The sequence below is a fragment of the Salminus brasiliensis genome, chromosome 16 (assembly GCF_030463535.1).
Source record: "Salminus brasiliensis chromosome 16, fSalBra1.hap2, whole genome shotgun sequence".
NCBI lineage: Eukaryota > Metazoa > Chordata > Actinopteri > Characiformes > Bryconidae > Salminus > Salminus brasiliensis.
In genome coordinates this window covers 1963629-1983744 of record NC_132893.1, presented here as the reverse complement: position 1 = coordinate 1983744, position 20116 = coordinate 1963629, and the positions used below count along the sequence as shown (strand labels likewise).

The 20116-nt window shown below is 40.1% G+C and overlaps 4 protein-coding genes across 5 annotated transcripts in view; all 4 read left to right on the top strand.

Annotated features, from left to right (window-relative positions):
- Window positions 1-20116, top strand: part of LOC140537174 (protocadherin alpha-C2-like) — a 101021-nt gene that overhangs the window by 3344 nt on the left and 77561 nt on the right. Inside the window, exon 1 of one of the 2 annotated variants that reach the window (XM_072659488.1) lies at window positions 13089-15547. The exons of the other annotated variant lie outside the window; for it this stretch is intronic. Coding sequence (XP_072515589.1) covers window positions 13181-15547 — 2367 coding nt within the window. The 5' untranslated portion in view covers window positions 13089-13180. Of the gene's footprint in view, window positions 1-13088; window positions 15548-20116 lie in introns of those variants that run through there. 2 annotated transcript variants of the gene reach the window in all.
- Window positions 900-8123, top strand: LOC140537200 (uncharacterized). The gene is made up of 3 exons (XM_072659526.1): window positions 900-3373; window positions 5447-7744; window positions 8066-8123. The coding sequence occupies exons 1-3, from the start codon at window positions 995-997 to the stop codon at window positions 8105-8107; spliced, it is 4719 nt and encodes a 1572-aa protein (XP_072515627.1). The 5' UTR covers window positions 900-994; the 3' UTR covers window positions 8108-8123.
- Window positions 9142-11630, top strand: LOC140537199 (protocadherin alpha-2-like). Its single transcript, XM_072659525.1, has one exon. It carries the CDS (start codon window positions 9234-9236, stop codon window positions 11628-11630), a length of 2397 nt encoding a protein of 798 aa, XP_072515626.1. The 5' UTR covers window positions 9142-9233.
- On the top strand, window positions 16361-18974 carry LOC140537198 (protocadherin alpha-2-like). The gene has a single exon (XM_072659524.1). The coding sequence runs from the start codon at window positions 16554-16556 to the stop codon at window positions 18972-18974; it is 2421 nt and encodes an 806-aa protein (XP_072515625.1). The 5' UTR covers window positions 16361-16553.

The following is a 20116-nucleotide window of genomic DNA, read 5'->3' as shown; positions in this document are numbered from 1 at the left end:
GGGATTGGTAAACGCAAAGCTCGTACTGTTTTCATGTTCAGTTGTGTTGAAAATTTCAGTTGTGTTTTATTTTATTAAATCTCAGTATTGGACTTGGAGGGTACGGCCACATTTTGTTTAGCCTACTAAAGATGATCGCAGCTGGTTTTTAGTCTATGAACTATTCAAAACGAATTTACCGAGTTATGAGCTTAAATGTCCTCTATATCTTGACATAAACTTGTTAAATACAAGTGCTACTAAGGGTTTATTTAGCAAGGGCGTAGATGTTTGGTTTAATAAATAACCATTTCTGTAAAAAGAGGTGTATGTGTGTGAATGACCCTTTTAAGGTTTAAAGACGTGGACTAAATATTCTTTAGCAATTCAAAGGTTTGTCACACTCGATTTTTGAATGGCTCTTTGTGAAACCAAGTAATGGTTCTTCAATGGTTTCGCTTAAAGAAACCTTTGTTGCGCCTTTATTTTTAGGAGTGTCCATAATGAATCTTGTGATTTAGAGCGGCTTTGGCGTTTTAAATGATGCTGGTTTTCCGTTAAATGTAGTTGTTTAACAAAAGCATTGCCCTGCATGGACTTGATTCAACTGTGTGCATAATTTTCACATGATTCCTATGAACCCATCATAGCGTTGTATTTTAGTTTACTTGTTAACAATGACTGTGTTGGTGTACTATATTTTACTTTAACAGTGATACTAAGGTACACATTGCAATCAAGCAAATTCAAAAAATTGCTTATTTTTCTGTCGTGAAGATTTAACTTTTCACGACTGTCTGTTTATTGACACAAGAGGTCGCTGTTGACCACGTTTAGGATGGTCAGCGTTTTATTATCTGGACTCCACCTTTGTTTTACGTGTAGCAGAAAAGAGGAGGAGGAGACCAGCTAAAGAGGCTTCGTATGCGAGCATTAGACAAATACCGTTGTGATACTGATTTCGAAGCCTGCGTTTTAATGCAACGTACGAGTTCTTTTCATTTAGCAAAGAGTCATGGATGTACTATTTTTTCCACGATGTTCGTTCCTTTTGGTTCTCCTGTTCCTTTCTCTGTTGGATTTATTCTCTGCTCAGATTGTGTATTCCGTGACCGAGGAAGTCAATAAGGGGACGGTGGTTGGAAATATGGCGAAGGATCTTAATTTTAACGCTCGCGAGCTGGAGGCGCGTATGTTTCAGATTGTGTCTGGATCAAGCAAGAAGTATTTTGAGGTAAATCTAAAGACAGGCGACATGTTTGTGAACGAGAGAATCGATCGGGAGGAGCTTTGCTCCGAGAGTCAAACATGTTCTTTGCATCTTGAAGCTATTGCGCAGAATCCGCTGAGACTTTTTAGCATCACTGTGAATGTACTGGATGTAAACGACAACGCGCCGTCGTTTCCATATAGAACATATCACTTAAACATCACAGAGCTGGCATTTGCTGGCGAAAGATATCCCTTGCCTATGGCAACTGATGCAGATGTAGGCGTTAACTCGGTGAAGAGCTACAAGCTTAGTCCCAATGAATATTTCTCGCTAAACGTTCAGAGCGGTGGAGAGCAGAACATCTCACCACAGCTGGTCCTACAGAAAGCTTTGGATCGAGAAAAGCAAGCGATTGTAAAGCTCATACTCAATGCTGTAGATGGAGGAAAGCCTCCAAGGTCTGGAACTCTTGATGTGACCATAAATGTCATAGATGTAAACGATAACACGCCTACTTTCAGCAAAGAGTTGTACAAAGTCAGCGTCCCTGAAAACACGATGCCCGGGACTCCAGTCATGAAGCTAAATGCAAGTGACTTAGACGCTGGAGTAAATGGCGAGATCATTTACTCGTTCATAAGCCACGGTAAAGAGAAGTGGGCAGAGCTTTTTGATATAAACTCATTCACTGGTGAAATCACTGTGAAGGGACAATTGGATAGAGAAGACATTGCTGCCTTTGAGCTGCACGCGCAGGCCCAGGATAAAGGCTCTTCTCCTCGTGTCTCTCATTGCAAAGTTTTGATCCAAGTGCTTGATGTAAATGATAACCCTCCAGTCATTTCTGTCACCTCTCTTACGAGCACGGTGAGAGAAGACGCCACGTCTGGTACTGCAGTCGGACTGATCACGATTGCAGATAATGATGTAGGCAAAAACGGAGAGGTCAGTGCTAAAGTTAAAGAAGCAGGTCCATTTACACTTCAACCGTCCTACAAAAATTACTACTCATTAGTCGTGGATGGGCCCCTAGACAGAGAGAACATACCTCAATATACAGTCACCATATTGGCTTTTGATAAAGGTACTCCGCCTCTGTCGAGCAGCATGGTTCTTACTGTTCACATTGCTGATGTAAATGACAATGCGCCTCGCTTCCCAGACACTCTAATGATATTACAAGTGAAGGAAAACAGTCCAGCTGGAAACATCATAGCCACGATGACAGCACAAGACTCAGATAATAATGAAAATTCTCAGATTGTGTACTCTTTGATAGGTAGGAATGGTATGGAAAGTTCATGGACATCAATGGTGGACATTAACCCTGCAAGTGGTGATATTTACAGCAGACAATCTTTCAATTATGAGGAGGTCAAATCATTTCAGTTTCAAGTTCAGGCTACAGACTCTGGAGATCCACCTCTCAGCAGTAACGTGACTGTGAATGTCTTTATCCTGGATGAGAATGACAACAGTCCTGTTATTTTACCTCCTTACTCTGAAGCTGGATCAGTAAACACTGAGAACATCCCCTACTCTGCTGAAGCGGGCTACTTTGTGGCTAAAATCAGAGCTGTAGATGCTGATTCTGGTTATAATGCACTGCTGTCTTATCACATCACTGAACCTAAGGGGACTAATCTGTTCCGCATCGGAAGCAGCTCTGGAGAAATCAGAACTAAACGACGAATGAGTGACAATGACTTAAAAACTCACCCCCTTGTTCTAACAGTGTGTGACCATGGAGAACCTTCCCTCTCAGCAACAGTGAGTGTGGATGTTGTGGTGGTTGAAAGTTTGGACAGCATGCAGCCTTCTCTAAGACAAGTGCCGATGAAGGAGGAGGGTTTCTCTGATCTGAATCTGTATCTGCTCATCGCTATTGTCTCAGTGTCAGTGATCTTTCTGCTGAGCCTCATCGCTTTAATAGCCGCCAAATGCTACAGCTCAAACGGAGCCTTCAGCAGTTGCAGTGCTCCAGTGGTCACTACACACCCTGATGGGAGCTGGTCTTACTCTAAGTCCACTCAGCAGTACGACGTGTGTTTTAGCTCAGACACGCTGAAGAGTGACGTAGTGGTTTTCCCCTCGCCGTTTCCGCCTGTAGATGCAGAGCTAATCAGTATTAATGGTGGAGACACATTCACACGGACACAAACTCTCCCCAGCACTGAGAAGGTAAGAGCATTTTCTTGCGATTGGCTTTGATGGTGGTGATGAATCAGTTCTCCATTTGTCTTCGGTTTGTTTTGAATACTTTTCAAACACGTCTTGACCACGTTATTAACAGTCCTGAATTCTCACATTAATCTGTTATTTAGACAGATTATATTATTTTATATTTAGTTTCAATATTCTGAACTCTATATGTTATTTTTAGTTAGATGTTAAATATCTTTTCATTTCCGTTTTTCATAATTCATAAACTCCAATTCCAACTCCAATTTATAAATATATGTTTTAAATATTGAAAAAAATGGTTAGACAGTGGCTTATTTTTTAATGAAAAAAAAGCTAATTGCTTACATTTTATTCTATTTGAAATTATTCAATTAAACATCTACTTAGAAATATTAAACGGTGTAAGTAGAAAGGTAATTAGTGAATCGACGTAACGACAAACACCACAAAGCAACAAACATTAGATTACTTTCTTTGTTTTTAGTGAGTCCTAAAATGAAAGCAATTCCCATTACCAATTGATTTTCAGCACTTTTGCAACGGACAGCGTTTAGCTGATTTGAGTGGACAGCGTTTAGGTGCTTTGAGTGCTTTGAGTGACCAATGTAATGTAAACAGAACGCAGTGAATACCACTTATTTTAATATTCGTGTCTCCGAAATGGCAACTTTACATAAGAAGGGGGGAAACTTGCATAATAATAGAAGGTAAATGTAAAGAAAAATATATTATTCCAAGTGTTTTTGTGATTTATATTGGTCAGTTCATCATGACATTTGGACACACAGTAAAGAACAACTGTCAGCTTCAAATCATTTGAAAAAGCTAAAAACAAATGCGCCAACGGCATGTGTTCATTTGGACAATCTGCAATACAAGCCGTTCTACTCCATCAAAGTTGATAGAAACTTCATCTGAATTATATTTAGTATGTTTATTGCGTGATTGGGGGTTGGTAAACTCAGAGCTCGTACTGTGTTCATGTTCAGTTGTGTTGAAAATGAAAATAAATTTGTTCTTTTATTTGATTAAATCTCTCAGTATTGGACTTGGAGGGTACAGCAACATTTGTTTAGCATACTAACGATGATCGCAGCTGCTTCTTAGTTTGTTTTTTATTCTGGGTTTTAAACTTGTCTTCCTTTATTGTATGAACTATTCAAAACGAACTTACCGAGTTATGAGCTTAAATGTCCACTATATCTTGACATAAACTTGTTAAATACAAGTGCTACTAAGGGTTTCTTTAGCAAGGGCGTAGATGTTTGGTTCAATAAATAACAATTTCTGTAAAAAGAGGTGTATGTGTTGGGAATGACCCTTTTAAGGTTTACAGACGTGGACTAAATATTCTTTAGCAATTCAAAGGTTTGTCACACTCGATTTTTTAATGGCTCTTTGTGAAACCAAGTAATGGTTCTTCAATGGTTTCGCTTAAAGAAACCTTTGTTGCGCCTTTATTTTTAGGAGTGTCCATAATAAATCTAGTGGTTTAGAGCGGCTTTGGCGTTTCAAATGATGCTGGTTTGCCGTTAAGTGTAGTTGTTTAACAAAAGCATTGCCCTGCATGGACTTGATTCAACTGTGTGCATAATTTTCACATGATTCCTATGAACCCATCATAGCGTTGTCTTTTAGTTTACTTGTTAACAATGCCTGTGTTGGTGTACTATATTTTACTTTAACAGTGGTACTAAGGTACACATTGCAATCAAGCAAATAAAAAAAATGTTTATTTTTCTGTCGTGAAGATTTAACTTTTCTCGACTGTCTGTTTATTGACACAAGAGGTCGCTGTTGACCACGATTAGGATGGTCAGCATTTTATTATCTGGACTCCACCTTTGTTTTACGTGTAGCAGAAAAGAGGAGGAGGAGACCAGCTAAAGAGGCTTTGTATGCGAGCATTAGACAACTACCGTTGTGATACTGATTTCGAAGCCTGCGTTTTAATGCAACTTACGAGTTCTTTTCATTTAGCAAAGAGTCATGGATGTACTATTTTTTCCACGATGTCCGTTCCTTTTGGTTCTTCTGCTCCTTTCTCTGTTGGATTTATTCTCTGCTCAGATTGTGTATTCCGTGACCGAGGAAGTCAATAAGGGGACGGTGGTTGGAAATATGGCGAAGGATCTTAATTTTAACGCTCGCGAGCTGGAGGCGCGTATGTTTCAGATTGTGTCTGGATCAAGCAAGAAGTATTTTGAGGTAAATCTAAAGACAGGCGACATGTTTGTGAACGACAGAATCGATCGGGAGGAGCTTTGCTCCGAGAGTCAAACGTGTTCTTTGCATCTTGAAGCTATTGCGCAGAATCCGCTGAGACTTTTTAGCATCACTGTGAATGTACTGGATGTAAACGACAACGCGCCGTCGTTTCCATATAGAACATATGACTTAAACATTGCGGAACATGCATTCGCTGGCGAAAGATATCCATTGCCTATGGCAACTGATGCAGATGTAGGCGTTAACTCGGTGAAAAGCTACAAGCTTAGTCCCAATGAATATTTCTCGCTAAACGTTCAGAGCGGTGGAGAGCAGAACATCTCACCACAGCTGGTCCTACAGAAAGCTTTGGATCGAGAAAAGCAAGCGACTGTAAAGCTCATACTCAATGCTGTAGACGGAGGAAAGCCTCAAAGGTCTGGAACTCTTGATGTAACCATAAATGTCATAGATGTAAACGATAACTCGCCTACTTTCAGCAAAGAGCTGTACAAAGTCAGCGTCCCTGAAAACACGATGCCCGGGACTCCAGTCATGAAGCTAAATGCAAGTGACTTAGACGCTGGAGTAAATGGCGAGATCATTTACTCGTTCATAAGCCACGGTAAAGAGAAGTGGGCAGAGCTTTTTGATATAAACTCAGTCACTGGTGAAATCACTGTGAAGGGGCAATTGGATAGAGAAGACATTGCTGCCTTTGAGCTGCACGCGCAGGCCCAGGATAAAGGCTCTTCTCCTCGTGCCTCTCATTGCAAAGTTTTGATCCAAGTGCTTGATGTAAATGATAACCCTCCAGTCATTTCTGTCACCTCTCTTACGAGCACGGTGAGAGAAGACGCCACGTCTGGTACTGCAGTCGGACTGATCACGATTGCAGATAATGATGTAGGCAAAAACGGAGAGGTCAGTGCTAAAGTTAAAGAAGCAGGTCCATTTACACTTCAACCGTCCTACAAAAATTACTACTCATTAGTCGTGGATGGGCCCTTAGACAGAGAGAACATACCTCAATATACAGTCACCATATTGGCTTTTGATAAAGGTACTCCGCCTCTGTCGAGCAGCACGGTTCTTACTATTCACATTGCTGATGTAAATGACAATGCGCCTCGCTTCCCAGACACTGTAATGATATTTCAAGTGAAGGAAAACAGTCCAGCTGGAAACATCATAGCCACGATGACAGCACAAGACTCAGATAACAATGAAAATGCTCAGATTGTGTACTCTTTAATAGGTAGGAACGGTATGGAAAGTTCATGGACATCAATGGTGGACATTAACCCTGCAAGTGGTGATATTTACAGCAAACAATCTTTCAATTATGAGGAGGTCAAATCATTTCAGTTTCAAGTTCAGGCCACAGACTCTGGAGTTCCACCTCTGAGCAGCAACGTGACTGTGAATGTCTTTATCCTGGATGAGAATGACAACAGTCCTGTTATTTTACCTCCTTACTCTGAAGCTGGATCAATAAACACTGAGAACATCCCCTACTCTGCTGAAGCGGGCTACTTTGTGGCTAAAATCAGAGCTGTGGATGCTGATTCTGGTTATAATGCACTGTTGTCTTATCACATCACTGAACCTAAGGGGACTAATCTGTTCCGCATCGGAAGCAGCTCTGGAGAAATCAGGACTAAAAGACGAATGAGTGACAATGACTTAAAAACTCACCCCCTTGTTCTAACAGTGTGTGACCATGGAGAACCTTCCCTCTCAGCAACAGTGAGTGTGGATGTTGTGGTGGTTGAAAGTTTGGACAGCATGCAGCCTTCTCTAAGACAAGTGCCGATGAAGGAGGAGGGTTTCTCTGACCTGAATCTGTATCTGCTCATCGCTATTGTCTCAGTGTCAGTGATCTTTCTGCTGAGCCTCATCGCTTTAATAGCCGCCAAATGCTATGGGTCAGATGGAGCCTTCAGCAGTTGCAGTGCTCCAGTGGTCACTACACACCCTGATGGGAGCTGGTCTTACGCTAAGTCCACTCAGCAGTACGACGTGTGTTTTAGCTCAGACACGCTGAAGAGTGACATGGTGGTTTTCCCATCGCCGTTTACACCTGTAGATGCAGAGCTTATCAGTATTAATGGAGGAGACACTTTCACAAGGACACAAACACTGCCCAACAATGAGAAGGTAAGGTAATGGCGTTATATGTGAGTTTAGACTTGTTCAGTGTTTAATGTGCTTCAACCCAGTGCCTTTTTAACCAGCTCGTGGGCAACAGGTGGACTATGTGGGGTGTCCTATGTATCTGTGTAAAATCAATAAGATCAGTATGCGTTCAAATCAAGCCATTATACAAATTACTTCTAATTACATGCGCATATATTTTGTATGTTGTTGGCTGCCCTTTGGGCAAGGATTTTTGTATACCGTGTCTGAAAATATACGCACACTGCATAAGATCCCTAAAAATTCGATTTCAATGGTCACATTTGTATTTTGTTCCCATAGGAAAAACCTTTCCAGCACCAAGGACAGCAACTGCAGTCTTAGATAACTTAAATCAGGCTCACAATACGACACGCCGTTTTAGCCTAAAATGCTACCAGCGACACAAGCCGTAAGCCAGTTTTACTAGTAAAGACTTAAAATCATTTGTGTCATGTTAGTTTTTTTTTAGAAATTCTAATTTCAGACATTAGCTATGGAATCAGAGCTATAGATCTCTAGTAACATTGCTAGGACGATAGATCCTTAATGTGATTCTAACTAGTCATATGTTATCACTGATATACATGAAATATCATTCAGATGAAAGATATGAAATCTAGATTTGTTTATTTACAAATAGAAGCTGCAAATCCAGATATCTACAATTCTGACTACTGCTAATATTTTTTATACTATATATATATATATATATATATATATATATATATATATATATATATATATATATATATACTATTTTTACTAGTAAAACTGGGTAAGGTCTTGTACCGCTAGTGGAATTTTAGGCGAAAACGGCTTGATATTCACATATGGAATCTAATTCAGACTACTCTACAAATAAAACAAATTCTAATAAAGAGTAATATTATAGTTGTCTAAAATTATTTTTATTAGTTTCATTTGTAATTTTGATTAGGAAAAAGACTAGATCAATAAATGTATTTGAATTTGGACTAGTGCAAATGATTATTAAATATATATCCAAATGTGTTTTAGCTGGTTGTAATATGCATTTAATATATGTGTCCTTTCAGTTCTCTAAAATATATATCTCGCAGGTAGCATTTCAGTCAACACGGGCTTACCATACTCAGTCGACGGTTTTCTAGCTTTGTTGAGGAACAGTGTTGATTTTACATGTTTTGTGCCATCAATACCGCCGTGATCCTGCACAGCTGTGGCTTTTGTTATAAAAAGAAAAATGTATTTAAAAAAAAACTGAACAGAAAAAACAGTTAAATCTCCTTTGTAGCACGTGGTGTCGCTGCAGACCGCGATTTGTAAGATATGTCTGTATTGCTGTAGCACCACCCTCGGCTGGTTTTAGATAAAAAGGTATCTACGGAAGAGGCACGAGGTGCGGGATTGTTTTGCGTCGTTGATTTTGAACGCTGGTGGAAAAACATTATTTTTCCATTGCATTTTCTTACCAAGTCAACGGCTTACTATGGATGTGCTCGGATGGTCCAGTATTTGGATCGTGGTGCTTGTTTCAGTGTGGGCGTCATCGTCCGGACAAATGACCTATTCTGTTTCAGAGGAGGTGAACAAGGGAACCGTTGTTGGAAATATCGCTAAAGATCTGAACATTCCTACTCATGATTTGGAAGCTCGACACTTTCAAATCGTGTCTGGATCCAATAAGAGGTATTTTGAGGTGAACCTGAAGACCGGGGCTTTGTTTGTAAGCGAGCGAATAGATCGTGAGGACATTTGTGCTTCAAATGAAAAATGCGTTTTGAATATCGAGGCTCTCGCTCAGAACCCCCATAATCTTTACAGGGTTGAGATAAGAGTTTTGGATGTGAATGACAATTCACCACATTTTCCAGTTGATACGTTCAAACTAAGTGTAACTGAGAATGCAAGTCCTGGAGAGAGGTTTCCACTTCCAGTGGCTGAGGATAATGATATAGGCAGTAATGCACTAAAAGACTACAAGCTAAGCCAAAATGAACACTTCTCTATAGATGTACAGAGTGACGAACAGAGTGTTTATGCAGAGTTAGTGTTGCAAAAGTCCTTAGATAGAGAGAAGCAATCAATTATACGCTTGATACTTACAGCTGTAGATGGAGGAAAACCTCCTAGATCAGGGACCTTGAATATTATCATAGATGTTATGGATGTCAATGATAACAGTCCAATTTTCAGCATGCCTCTGTACAAGGTGAAAGTGAAGGAGAATGTTTCATTAGGTACCAAAATATTATCTGTCTCAGCTTCTGATTCAGATGTTGGGATAAACAGGGATATTGTATACTCGTTTTTAGGACACGGGAAGTCCAAAAATAAAGACTTATTTTCTATAATTCCAGAATCTGGTGATATTGTAGTAAATAGGCAAGTTGATTATGAAGAAAATCAAGCAATTGAGCTGAGAGTTCAAGCAAGAGACAAAGGCAGTCCTCCTCATAGCGCACACTGCAAAGTTTTAGTAGAGGTTTTAGACGAGAATGACAATGCACCAGAGATTGTGATGACTCCATTGATGGACAGTGTGAAAGAAGACACCAAACCTGCTACTGCTGTGGCTTTAGTTACAGTTTCTGATAGAGATGGAGGTAAAAATGGCATTGTGCATGTTTCAATCAGGGGCTCATTTCCTTTCAAGCTGGAGCTGTCATATAAAAACCACTACTCTCTTGTGGTTGATGGGCCTTTAGATAGAGAAAGCCTTTCTCAGTATAAAATTCCACTTGTAGCTACGGATGAAGGAACTCCACCTCTTTCTAGCAGCAGTGTGATAACCGTGCGCATATCTGATGTTAATGACAATGCACCACGTTTCCCAGCTCCTGTCATAAGTGCCTATCTGAAGGAAAATGGTGAAGTTGGAGGTCAGCTGATCAAAGTGTCAGCTGATGATCCAGACCTTGGTGAAAATGCAGACATTTCATACTCAGTGTTGGACACTTCCAATGATGGAATACCCATATCAACAATGATAAACATAAACTCTGTGAGCGGTGACCTATATAGTATGCAATCGTTTAACTATGAGACAACAAAAAGACTTCAGTTCCAAGTTCAGGCCACAGACTCTGGAGCTCCACCTCTGAGCAGCAACGTGACTGTGAATGTCTTTATCCTGGATGAGAATGACAACAGTCCTGTTATTTTACCTCCTTACTCTGAAGCTGGATCAGTAAACACTGAGAACATCCCCTACTCTGCTGAAGCGGGCTACTTCGTGGCTAAAATCAGAGCTGTGGATGCTGATTCTGGTTATAATGCACTGCTGTCTTATCACATCACTGAACCTAAGGGGACTAATCTGTTTCGCATCGGAAGCAGCTCTGGAGAAATCAGGACTAAACGACGAATGAGTGACAATGACTTAAAAACTCACCCCCTTGTTCTAACAGTGTGTGACCATGGAGATCCTTCCCTCTCAGCAACAGTGAGTGTGGATGTTGTGGTGGTTGAAAGTTTGGACAGCATGCACCCTTCTCTAAGACAAGTGCCGATGAAGGAGGAGGGTTTCTCTGATCTGAATCTGTATCTGCTCATTGCTATTGTCTCAGTGTCAGTGATCTTTCTGCTGAGCCTCATCGCTTTAATAGCAGCTAAATGCTACGGGTCAGATGGAGCCTTCAGCAGTTGCAGCGCTCCAGTGGTCACTACACACCCTGATGGGAGTTGGTCTTATTCTAAGTCCACTCAGCAGTACGACGTGTGTTTTAGCTCAGACACGCTGAAGAGTGACGTAGTGGTTTTCCCGTCACCATTTCCTCCTGTAGATGCAGAGCTAATCAGCATTAATGGAGGAGACACTTTCACAAGGACACAAACTCTCCCCAGCACTGAGAAGGTAAGGGAATTGCATAATATGGCAGTTTAGACTTGTTCAGTGTTTAATTTGCTTTACCTACATCCGAGGCCAGTACATATGGGATAGTTGAGCTGTTCTACTACTTGTGTAGGTCAAATCTATATAATCTAAAAATATGTACACCCTGTATAAAATCACTACAGGCAGAGATTCGTTTTTCACAGTCATATTTACATTTTTCTGTCTCTATAAGCACTTTCCAGCACCAAGGACAGCAACTGCAATCTTAGATTACTGAAATCCGGCTCAGTCTACAAATCGTTTTAGATTAAAATGCTACTTGCGATACAAGTTTTAATTCAGTTTTAGTAGTGAAGACTTACATTAAAGGTCGCTGTAATTGCAATTTTTTAAAATAGAAACCAGTTTCAGACATCAGCTATGGGGTTTTATTGCTCTAGTCAAAGTATCAGATCTACAGATCTAGTTAGGTTGCCAGGACGAAATATCCTTAATGTTATTCACTATATATGTTGCCATTGATTTAGAAGGCTAAAAAGTCTGATTAAAGAAATCTAATGTGCTGAAACATGATATAAAAATTAATTGAATCATATGTTGTTCTGGCAAGATAATTACTCAGAATGTCTTTATAAATCCATAGATCTGATAATATTACTCCGAAAAATGCTCATAATTATTGTCTGAAAGTAAAAATTTCTACTAGGTAAAAAATTGACATGCATTACAGAGATCTTACATTTGAGTTTTTTTCTGGTAAAAATCAAGTTAAGGCTTGGGTGTTTGGTTGCATTTTCTGCGAAAACGGCTTGCCCTACATTAAATCACGTATGTTTTTATTTTGTATTATATATAATTACAGTTTACTAATAAAGAGCATCAGATTAAATATATCTGCAATTAAATTTGCCACTAGTTTAAATTGTAATTCCGGAGGTCTGCGCTGTAAGTCTGACTAGAAAAAAGTTCAGGTCCATATGCATAAACTAATTTTGACTTGGTACAAATACTAATTAAAGATATATCTAATGTAGTTCTGACTAGTTGTAATTTCCATTCAATCTTTGTGAAGTTTTACTTTTCTAAAATAAATTCATATTTCGCTGGTGACATTTTAGAGTACAGTGGATTGCCATAGTCAGACGACGGTTGTCTGTCCTGGTATATACGTATGTATATACACATAATTATGCCTTCTATTTATAATCAACGTGCCGCTCCACAGCCATGGCTTTTGCTATGAAATGGAAAATGTATTTTTATCATAATCGTCTCCCTTAATAAGTTAGTTAAGTTAGTACAAACTGATTTATATGGGCTAATTAGATTTTTTTTTCTTTTGCGTTTTTACCGTGACTAAAAAACAAAACTGAACAGAAAAGCCAGTTAAATCTCCTTTGTAGCACGTGGTGTCGCTGCAGACCGCGAGTTGGAAGATATGTCTGTATTGCTGTAGCACCACCCTCGGCTGGTTTTAGATAAAAAGGTATCTACGGAAGAGGCACGAGGTGCGGGATTGTTTTGCGTCGTTGATTTTGAACGCTGGTGGAAAAACATTATTTTTCCATTGCATTTTCTTACCAAGTCAACGGCTTACTATGGATGTGCTCGGATGGTCCAGTATTTGGATCGTGGTGCTTGTTTCAGTGTGGGCGTCATCGTCCGGACAAATGACCTATTCTGTTTCAGAGGAGGTGAACAAGGGAACCGTTGTTGGAAATATCGCTAAAGATCTGAACATTCTTACTCATGATTTGGAAGCTCGACACTTTCAAATCGTGTCTGGATCCAATAAGAGGTATTTTGAGGTGAACCTGAAGACCGGGGCTTTGTTTGTAAGCGAGCGAATAGATCGTGAGGACATTTGTGCTTCAAATGAAAAATGCGTTTTGAATATCGAGGCTCTCGCTCAGAACCCCCATAATCTTTACAGGGTTGAGATAAGAGTCTTGGATGTGAATGACAATTCACCACATTTTCCAGTTGATACGTTCAAGCTAAGTATATTTGAGCACGCTAGCTCTGGAGAAAGGTTTCCACTTCCGGTGGCTGAGGATAATGATATAGGCAGTAATGCACTAAAAGACTACAAGCTAAGTCAAAATGAACACTTCTCTATAGATGTACAGAGTGACGAACAGAGTGTTTATGCAGAGTTAGTGCTGCAAAAGGCCTTAGATAGGGAGAAGCAATCACTTATAAGCTTGATGCTTACAGCTGTAGATGGAGGAAAACCTCCTAGATCAGGGACCTTGAATATTATCATAGATGTTATGGATGTCAACGATAACAGTCCAGTTTTCAGCATGCCTCTGTACAAGGTGAAAGTGAAGGAGAATGTTTCATTAGGTACCAAAATATTATCTGTCTCAGCTTCTGATTTAGATCTTGGGATAAACAGGGATATTGTATACTCGTTTTTAGGACACGGGAAGTCCAAAAATAAAGATGTATTCACTATAATTCCAGAATCTGGTGATATTGTTGTAAATGGGCAAATTGATTATGAGGAAAACCAAGCAATTGAGCTGAGAGTTCAAGCAAGAGACAAAGGCAGTCCTCCTCAGAGCGCACACTGCAAAGTTTTAGTAGAAGTTTTAGATGAGAATGACAATGCACCAGAGATTGTGATGACTCCATTGATCGACAGTGTGAAAGAAGACACCAAACCTGCTACTGCTGTGGCTTTAGTTACAGTTTCTGATAGAGATGGAGGTAAAAATGGCATTGTGCATGTGTCAATCAGGGGCTCATTTCCTTTCAAGCTGGAGCTGTCATATAAAAACCACTACTCTCTTGTGGTTGATGGGCCTTTAGATAGAGAAAGCCTTTCTCAGTATAAAATTCCACTTGTAGCTACGGATGAAGGAACTCCACCTCTTTCTAGCAGCAGTGTGATAACCGTGCGCATATCTGATGTTAATGACAATGCACCACGTTTCCCAGCTCCTGTCATAAGTGCCTATCTAAAGGAAAATGGTGAAGTTGGAGGTCAGCTGATCAAAGTGTCAGCTGATGATCCAGACCTTGGTGAAAATGCAGACATTTCATACTCAGTGTTGGACACTTCCAATGATGGAATACCCATATCAACAATGATAAACATAAACTCTGTGAGCGGTGAACTATATAGTATGCAATCGTTTAACTATGAGACAACAAAAAGACTTCAGTTCCAAGTTCAGGCCACAGATTCTGGAGCTCCACCTCTGAGCAGCAACGTGACTGTGAATGTCTTTATCCTGGATGAGAATGACAACAGTCCTGTTATTTTACCTCCTTACTCTGAAGCTGGATCAGTAAACACTGAGAACGTCCCCTACTCTGCTGAAGCGGGATACTTCGTGGCTAAAATCAGAGCTGTGGATGCTGATTCTGGTTATAATGCACTGCTGTCTTATCACATCACTGAACCTAAGGGGACTAATCTGTTCCGCATCGGAAGTAGCTCTGGAGAAATCAGGACTAAACGACGAATGAGTGACAATGACTTAAAAACTCACCCCCTTGTTCTAACAGTGTGTGACCATGGAGAACCTTCCCTCTCAGCAACAGTGAGTGTGGATGTTGTGGTGGTTGAAAGTTTGGACAGCATGCAGCCTTCTCTAAGACAAGTACCGATGAAGGAGGAGGGTTTCTCTGATCTGAATCTGTATCTGCTCATCGCTATTGTCTCAGTGTCAGTGATCTTTCTGCTGAGCCTCATCGCTTTAATAGCGGCTAAATGCTACAGCTCAGATGGAGCCTTCAGCAGGTGTAGCGCTCCAGTGGTCACTACACACCCTGATGGGAGCTGGTCTTACTCTAAGTCCACTCAGCAGTACGACGTGTGTTTTAGCTCAGACACGCTGAAAAGTGACGTGGTTGTTTTTCCGTCGCCGTTTCCACCTGTAGATGCAGAGCTAATCAGCATTAATGGTGGAGACACTTTCACACGGACACAAACTCTTCCCAGCTCTGAGAAGGTAAGGGAATAAATTAATCAAACATCTTGTCCTGCACTCGGACGTCGAATCAATGTTCCATGGAATATTTTTATTTACAGCTTAACACTTTTACTGAGTGAACACTAATGTCCTAAAACTTCACCTTTAAGCATACTCTGGTTTTATCTGGGGACCATGTGGGATTACTTACATTGATGTAAATGTTACCTTTTCTTCGTGTCACTGTCACAATTATTTGTCCTGGTCAATAACTACATTTCTACTGTGCACTGAAATAGTTTTTTTTTTTGGATAATACCAATAATGCATCATCAGCAGGTCGATATCTTCACTACCTATCATTAGGGAACATAAATATACTATATTACATTACAAATGCAGATCCAGTGACTTCGTATATTCGGTTTGAGTAGTGACTTTTTTTTATATTCCCATGATGGTGAATGTAGTGAGCATGGTACAAAATCGGACCTTCAGAGCCATTTTGCACATTTGAAGATACATTTAAACAGGTAAATGTATCTCTTTTTCTGTACAGCATCTCTTTTTCTGACAGTGTGGTGTTTACAATAGGAACCAATGTTTAATTTTAGTTAATATTAAGAAAAGTGTAGAAAGAGTTAAAAGGAAAGGAATAATGGATGAAACAAAGAAAGAACAAAAAATGTTGAATGAAGGAAAGACAGAAATAAAGAAGGAAAGGAGAAAAAGTGAAAGGAAGTGAGAAACAGTTCTATATTTATCTGTGCTTGACTTGTCAAGATTGTACTTTAATACTTTTATTTGTATTATATTGAGTATTTTTTTTCATCTGTACAATTATATATACAATATAATTCCGTTGTTTGAACACAAGATGTCGCTGTTGACCGTTGCTTTTAAGACCTTTTCGCATTATTAATTCTCCGCCCTGTGCATAACAAGCTAGACTAGTGCTCCGGACACTCCTCAAACCGCTCTGCCTTGTATCTCTTCCGCTCTGTATGTGGACCAACGGTATCAGATTAGGCCTGTTGTTCTTCAGATGCGCTGTAAATGTTATACACGAACAGGAGGGATGACGCTGCAGAACGTTGGTGCTTCAGCCTGGTTAAAGGCGTTGCTGCTGCTTTGTTTAATGGCTTCGTCTCGCGGTCAGATCCCGTATTCTGTTTCAGAGGAGGCGAAAAAGGGCACCGTCGTGGGGAACATAGCGAAGGATCTCAATCTGAACGTGCAGGAGCTGGAGTCTCGCAAGTTTCAGTTCGTATCTGGATCTAATTCCAAGTATTTCGAGGTAAACACGAAGACTGGGATGCTGCTGGTTAATGGTAGGATAGACAGAGAGGAGCTGTGCGAAAGCAAGCAGAAATGCGTGATAAACGTTGAAGCGATGGTCCACAATCCTCACAAACTGTACCGCTTTGAGATTAACGTGCTGGATATAAATGACAACTCTCCTGTGTTTCCACGTCAGTCAATGGTTTTGGATATTTTTGAAAATGTTCTGGTGGGAGATCGATTTTCAGTGACCACTGCACGTGACATGGACGTCGGTAGCAATGCTGTGAAAAGCTACAGAATTAGCACGAACGAGTATTTTACACTGGATGTGCAGAACGCAGGGCAGCAAAGTGTAACACCTGAGCTCGTGCTTCAGAAATCTCTCGATCGAGAGCGAGAGTCGGTAATTAAGCTCGAGCTGACTGCTGTGGATGGTGGGAGCCCTCCTAGATCCGGGACATTGCAGATTGTTGTAAACGTGTTGGATGTAAACGACAATAACCCAGTGTTTACCCAATCTCTGTACAAAGCTAAAGTTCACGAGAATGCAGCGATAGGCAGTAAAATACTCACTGTCTCTGCAGCAGATTCAGACGAAGGTGTGAACAGTGAGGTGTTTTACTCTATTATAAGCGATGAGGAGAATTCTGGTTTAGGCTTGTTCTCCATAAACCACAATTCTGGAGACATTACAGTCACAGGTAATATTGATTATGAAGAAAGCTCTGCGATTGAGCTTAGAATACAAGCTCAGGATAAAGGAGCACCTCCAAGAAGGTCGAGATGTAAAGTTTTGATTGAGGTAATTGATGTAAATGATAATGCTCCAGAGATTTCAGTTACTCTGCTAATGAGCTCGGTCAACGAGAACATCAAACCTGGAGCTGATGTGGCTTTGATTACAGTTTCAGATAAAGACGATGGTAAAAATGGAAAAGTAGACTGTAAGATAATAGGAGCGAGTCCATTCAAACTACAGTCATCCTATAAAAACTCTTATTCCCTTGTGGTAAATGAACCACTGGATAGAGAGCAGATTTCCCTCTATAATATTACAGTAATCGCCAGTGATGAAGGTACTCCTTCTCTTTCCAGCACTGAAGTTATAGCCGTTCATGTTTCTGACGTGAATGACAACCCCCCTATTTTTCCAGCACCAGTTATAAACATCAACGTTAAAGAAAACAGTCCAGCTGGAGGGATGCTGGCGTCCTTGACAGCACACGACTCTGATATCGGTGAAAACGCTCATGTTCATTATTCTTTAATTGATGGAGACAGCAGTAGATCCCCAGTGTCCACTTTAATGAACATAAACTCCCTGACAGGTGACCTGTACAGCTTGCAGTCTTTCAATTACGAGGAAACTAAACAGCTTCAGTTTAAAGTTCAGGCTACAGACTCTGGCATCCCTCCACTCAGCAGCAACGTGACCGTGAATGTCTTTATCCTGGATGAGAATGACAACAGTCCTGTTATTTTACCTCCTTACTCTGAAGCTGGATCAGTAAACACTGAGAACATCCCCTACTCTGCTGAAGCGGGCTACTTTGTGGCTAAAATCAGAGCTGTGGATGCTGATTCTGGTTATAATGCACTGCTGTCTTATCACATCACTGAACCTAAGGGGACTAATCTGTTCCGCATCGGAAGCAGCTCTGGAGAAATCAGGACTAAAAGACGAATGAGTGACAATGACTTAAAAACTCACCCCCTTGTTCTAACAGTGTGTGACCATGGAGAACCTTCCCTCTCAGCAACAGTGAGTGTGGATGTTGTGGTGGTTGAAAGTTTGGACAGCATGCAGCCTTCTCTAAGACAAGTACCGATGAAGGAGGAGGGTTTCTCTGATCTGAATCTGTATCTGCTCATCGCTATTGTCTCAGTGTCAGTGATCTTTCTGGTGAGCCTCATCGCTTTAATAGCAGCTAAATGCTACAGCTCAGATGGAGCCTTCAGCAGTTGCAGTGCTCCAGTGGTCACTACACACCCTGATGGGAGCTGGTCTTACTCTAAATCCACTCAGCAGTACGACGTGTGTTTTAGCTCAGACACGCTGAAGAGTGACGTAGTGGTTTTCCCATCGTCGTTTCCGCCTGCAGACGCAGAGCTCATCAGCATTAATGGTGGAGACACTTTCACACGGACACAAACTCTCCCCAGCACTGAGAAGGTAAGGTAGTACATGCCTAAAAGTTCTGGGTTGCTTGATCTTATTTGCACTTTTGTTTCTCAACGACAAATTTTAAACGTACGTATTTAGACAAGTTTGACTGCACAGACGTAATGCCGTTTTTATATATTTGGTTTTACTTATATATTACCTCGTGCCTTTTCATGGATCTGAAAACTTAGATTTAAACTTAGACTTAAAATAATTAGTAGTAAATCGATGTGTTTGGATTTGGGATAGATATATATGTATTTATAAATGCAGGTAAGCAAAAAAAAGCTTATTTTAAATAATGAAAATAAAGAAACTCGTCTTGTAATAACCTCAGAATGTTTAGGTAACTAAGCTTTTTAAGTTTTTTTTTCAATTATGTTGATTTGTCAGAACAAGTTTTATTCGCTTCATCGTTCTCAGACGTGTGTTCTTTTCTGTGGATGGCAGACACGGTTATTCGTGCTGTAATCAGAGAAGCAGTCAGACAAAAAACCTTATTGAACAGCAAATGCAGTTTTAATAGATAAATTATAGGTACAATGGACAAGATCGTCTATACATAGTGTAGTCAAAAATGTCTCTCTTTCTTTGTCTCTCATTGTTGTTAGAATAGGTGCTCTAATTTATTGGACTAATATCAGGACCAAGGATAGGGACAAGACTGTCATTAGTGCGTGAGAAGCTTTAAGCTATTTTTTTAGAACTCTTTGTAGAACTTTTTTTTAAATGATTGCTTTGCAAAAAATGTATTTATCAGACGAGGGCATGCTTTACAATATATAGTACAGGAAAATACATTACTGCAAAATTAGCACTAATCATCTCTTTGAGAAAAAGTAGATAAAACATTTACTAGTTTTTATAATTTCAGAATAAGAAACACTTTGTGAATTTCTAATTCGCTCACTTAAAAAGAGCAGACAGATCTGCTTATCTTCAAAACTTGGCAGATAGTTTTCCAAAATCGTTTCCTTAAAACTAAAATGGTTGTACAAATAAATTTTTTAAGCCATGCCACAAAAGAAGCAAATTTGGTTTCATGAAGAACGATGCTTTTAAAAAAGATGTATGTGTGAAGAAGTATTAAATGTGGAAAGCATCAAGCACTCATAAGTAATGTTTGACAGTCCGGTGAAAAATGCCAAACACTGCTTGCG

Excerpts from the sequence above, each read along its gene's own strand:
- LOC140537199 (XM_072659525.1), top strand. The coding sequence starts at position 9,234 with ATGGATGTGCTCGGATGGTCCAGTATTTGGATCGTGGTGCTTGTTTCA.
- LOC140537200 (XM_072659526.1), top strand. The coding sequence starts at position 995 with ATGGATGTACTATTTTTTCCACGATGTTCGTTCCTTTTGGTTCTCCTG. Across the intron at positions 3,374-5,446 it reads CTCTCCCCAGCACTGAGAAG|ATTGTGTATTCCGTGACCGA; the intron begins GTAAGAGCATTT and ends TTCTCTGCTCAG. Across the intron at positions 7,745-8,065 it reads CACTGCCCAACAATGAGAAG|GAAAAACCTTTCCAGCACCA; the intron begins GTAAGGTAATGG and ends TTGTTCCCATAG.
- LOC140537198 (XM_072659524.1), top strand. The coding sequence starts at position 16,554 with ATGCGCTGTAAATGTTATACACGAACAGGAGGGATGACGCTGCAGAAC.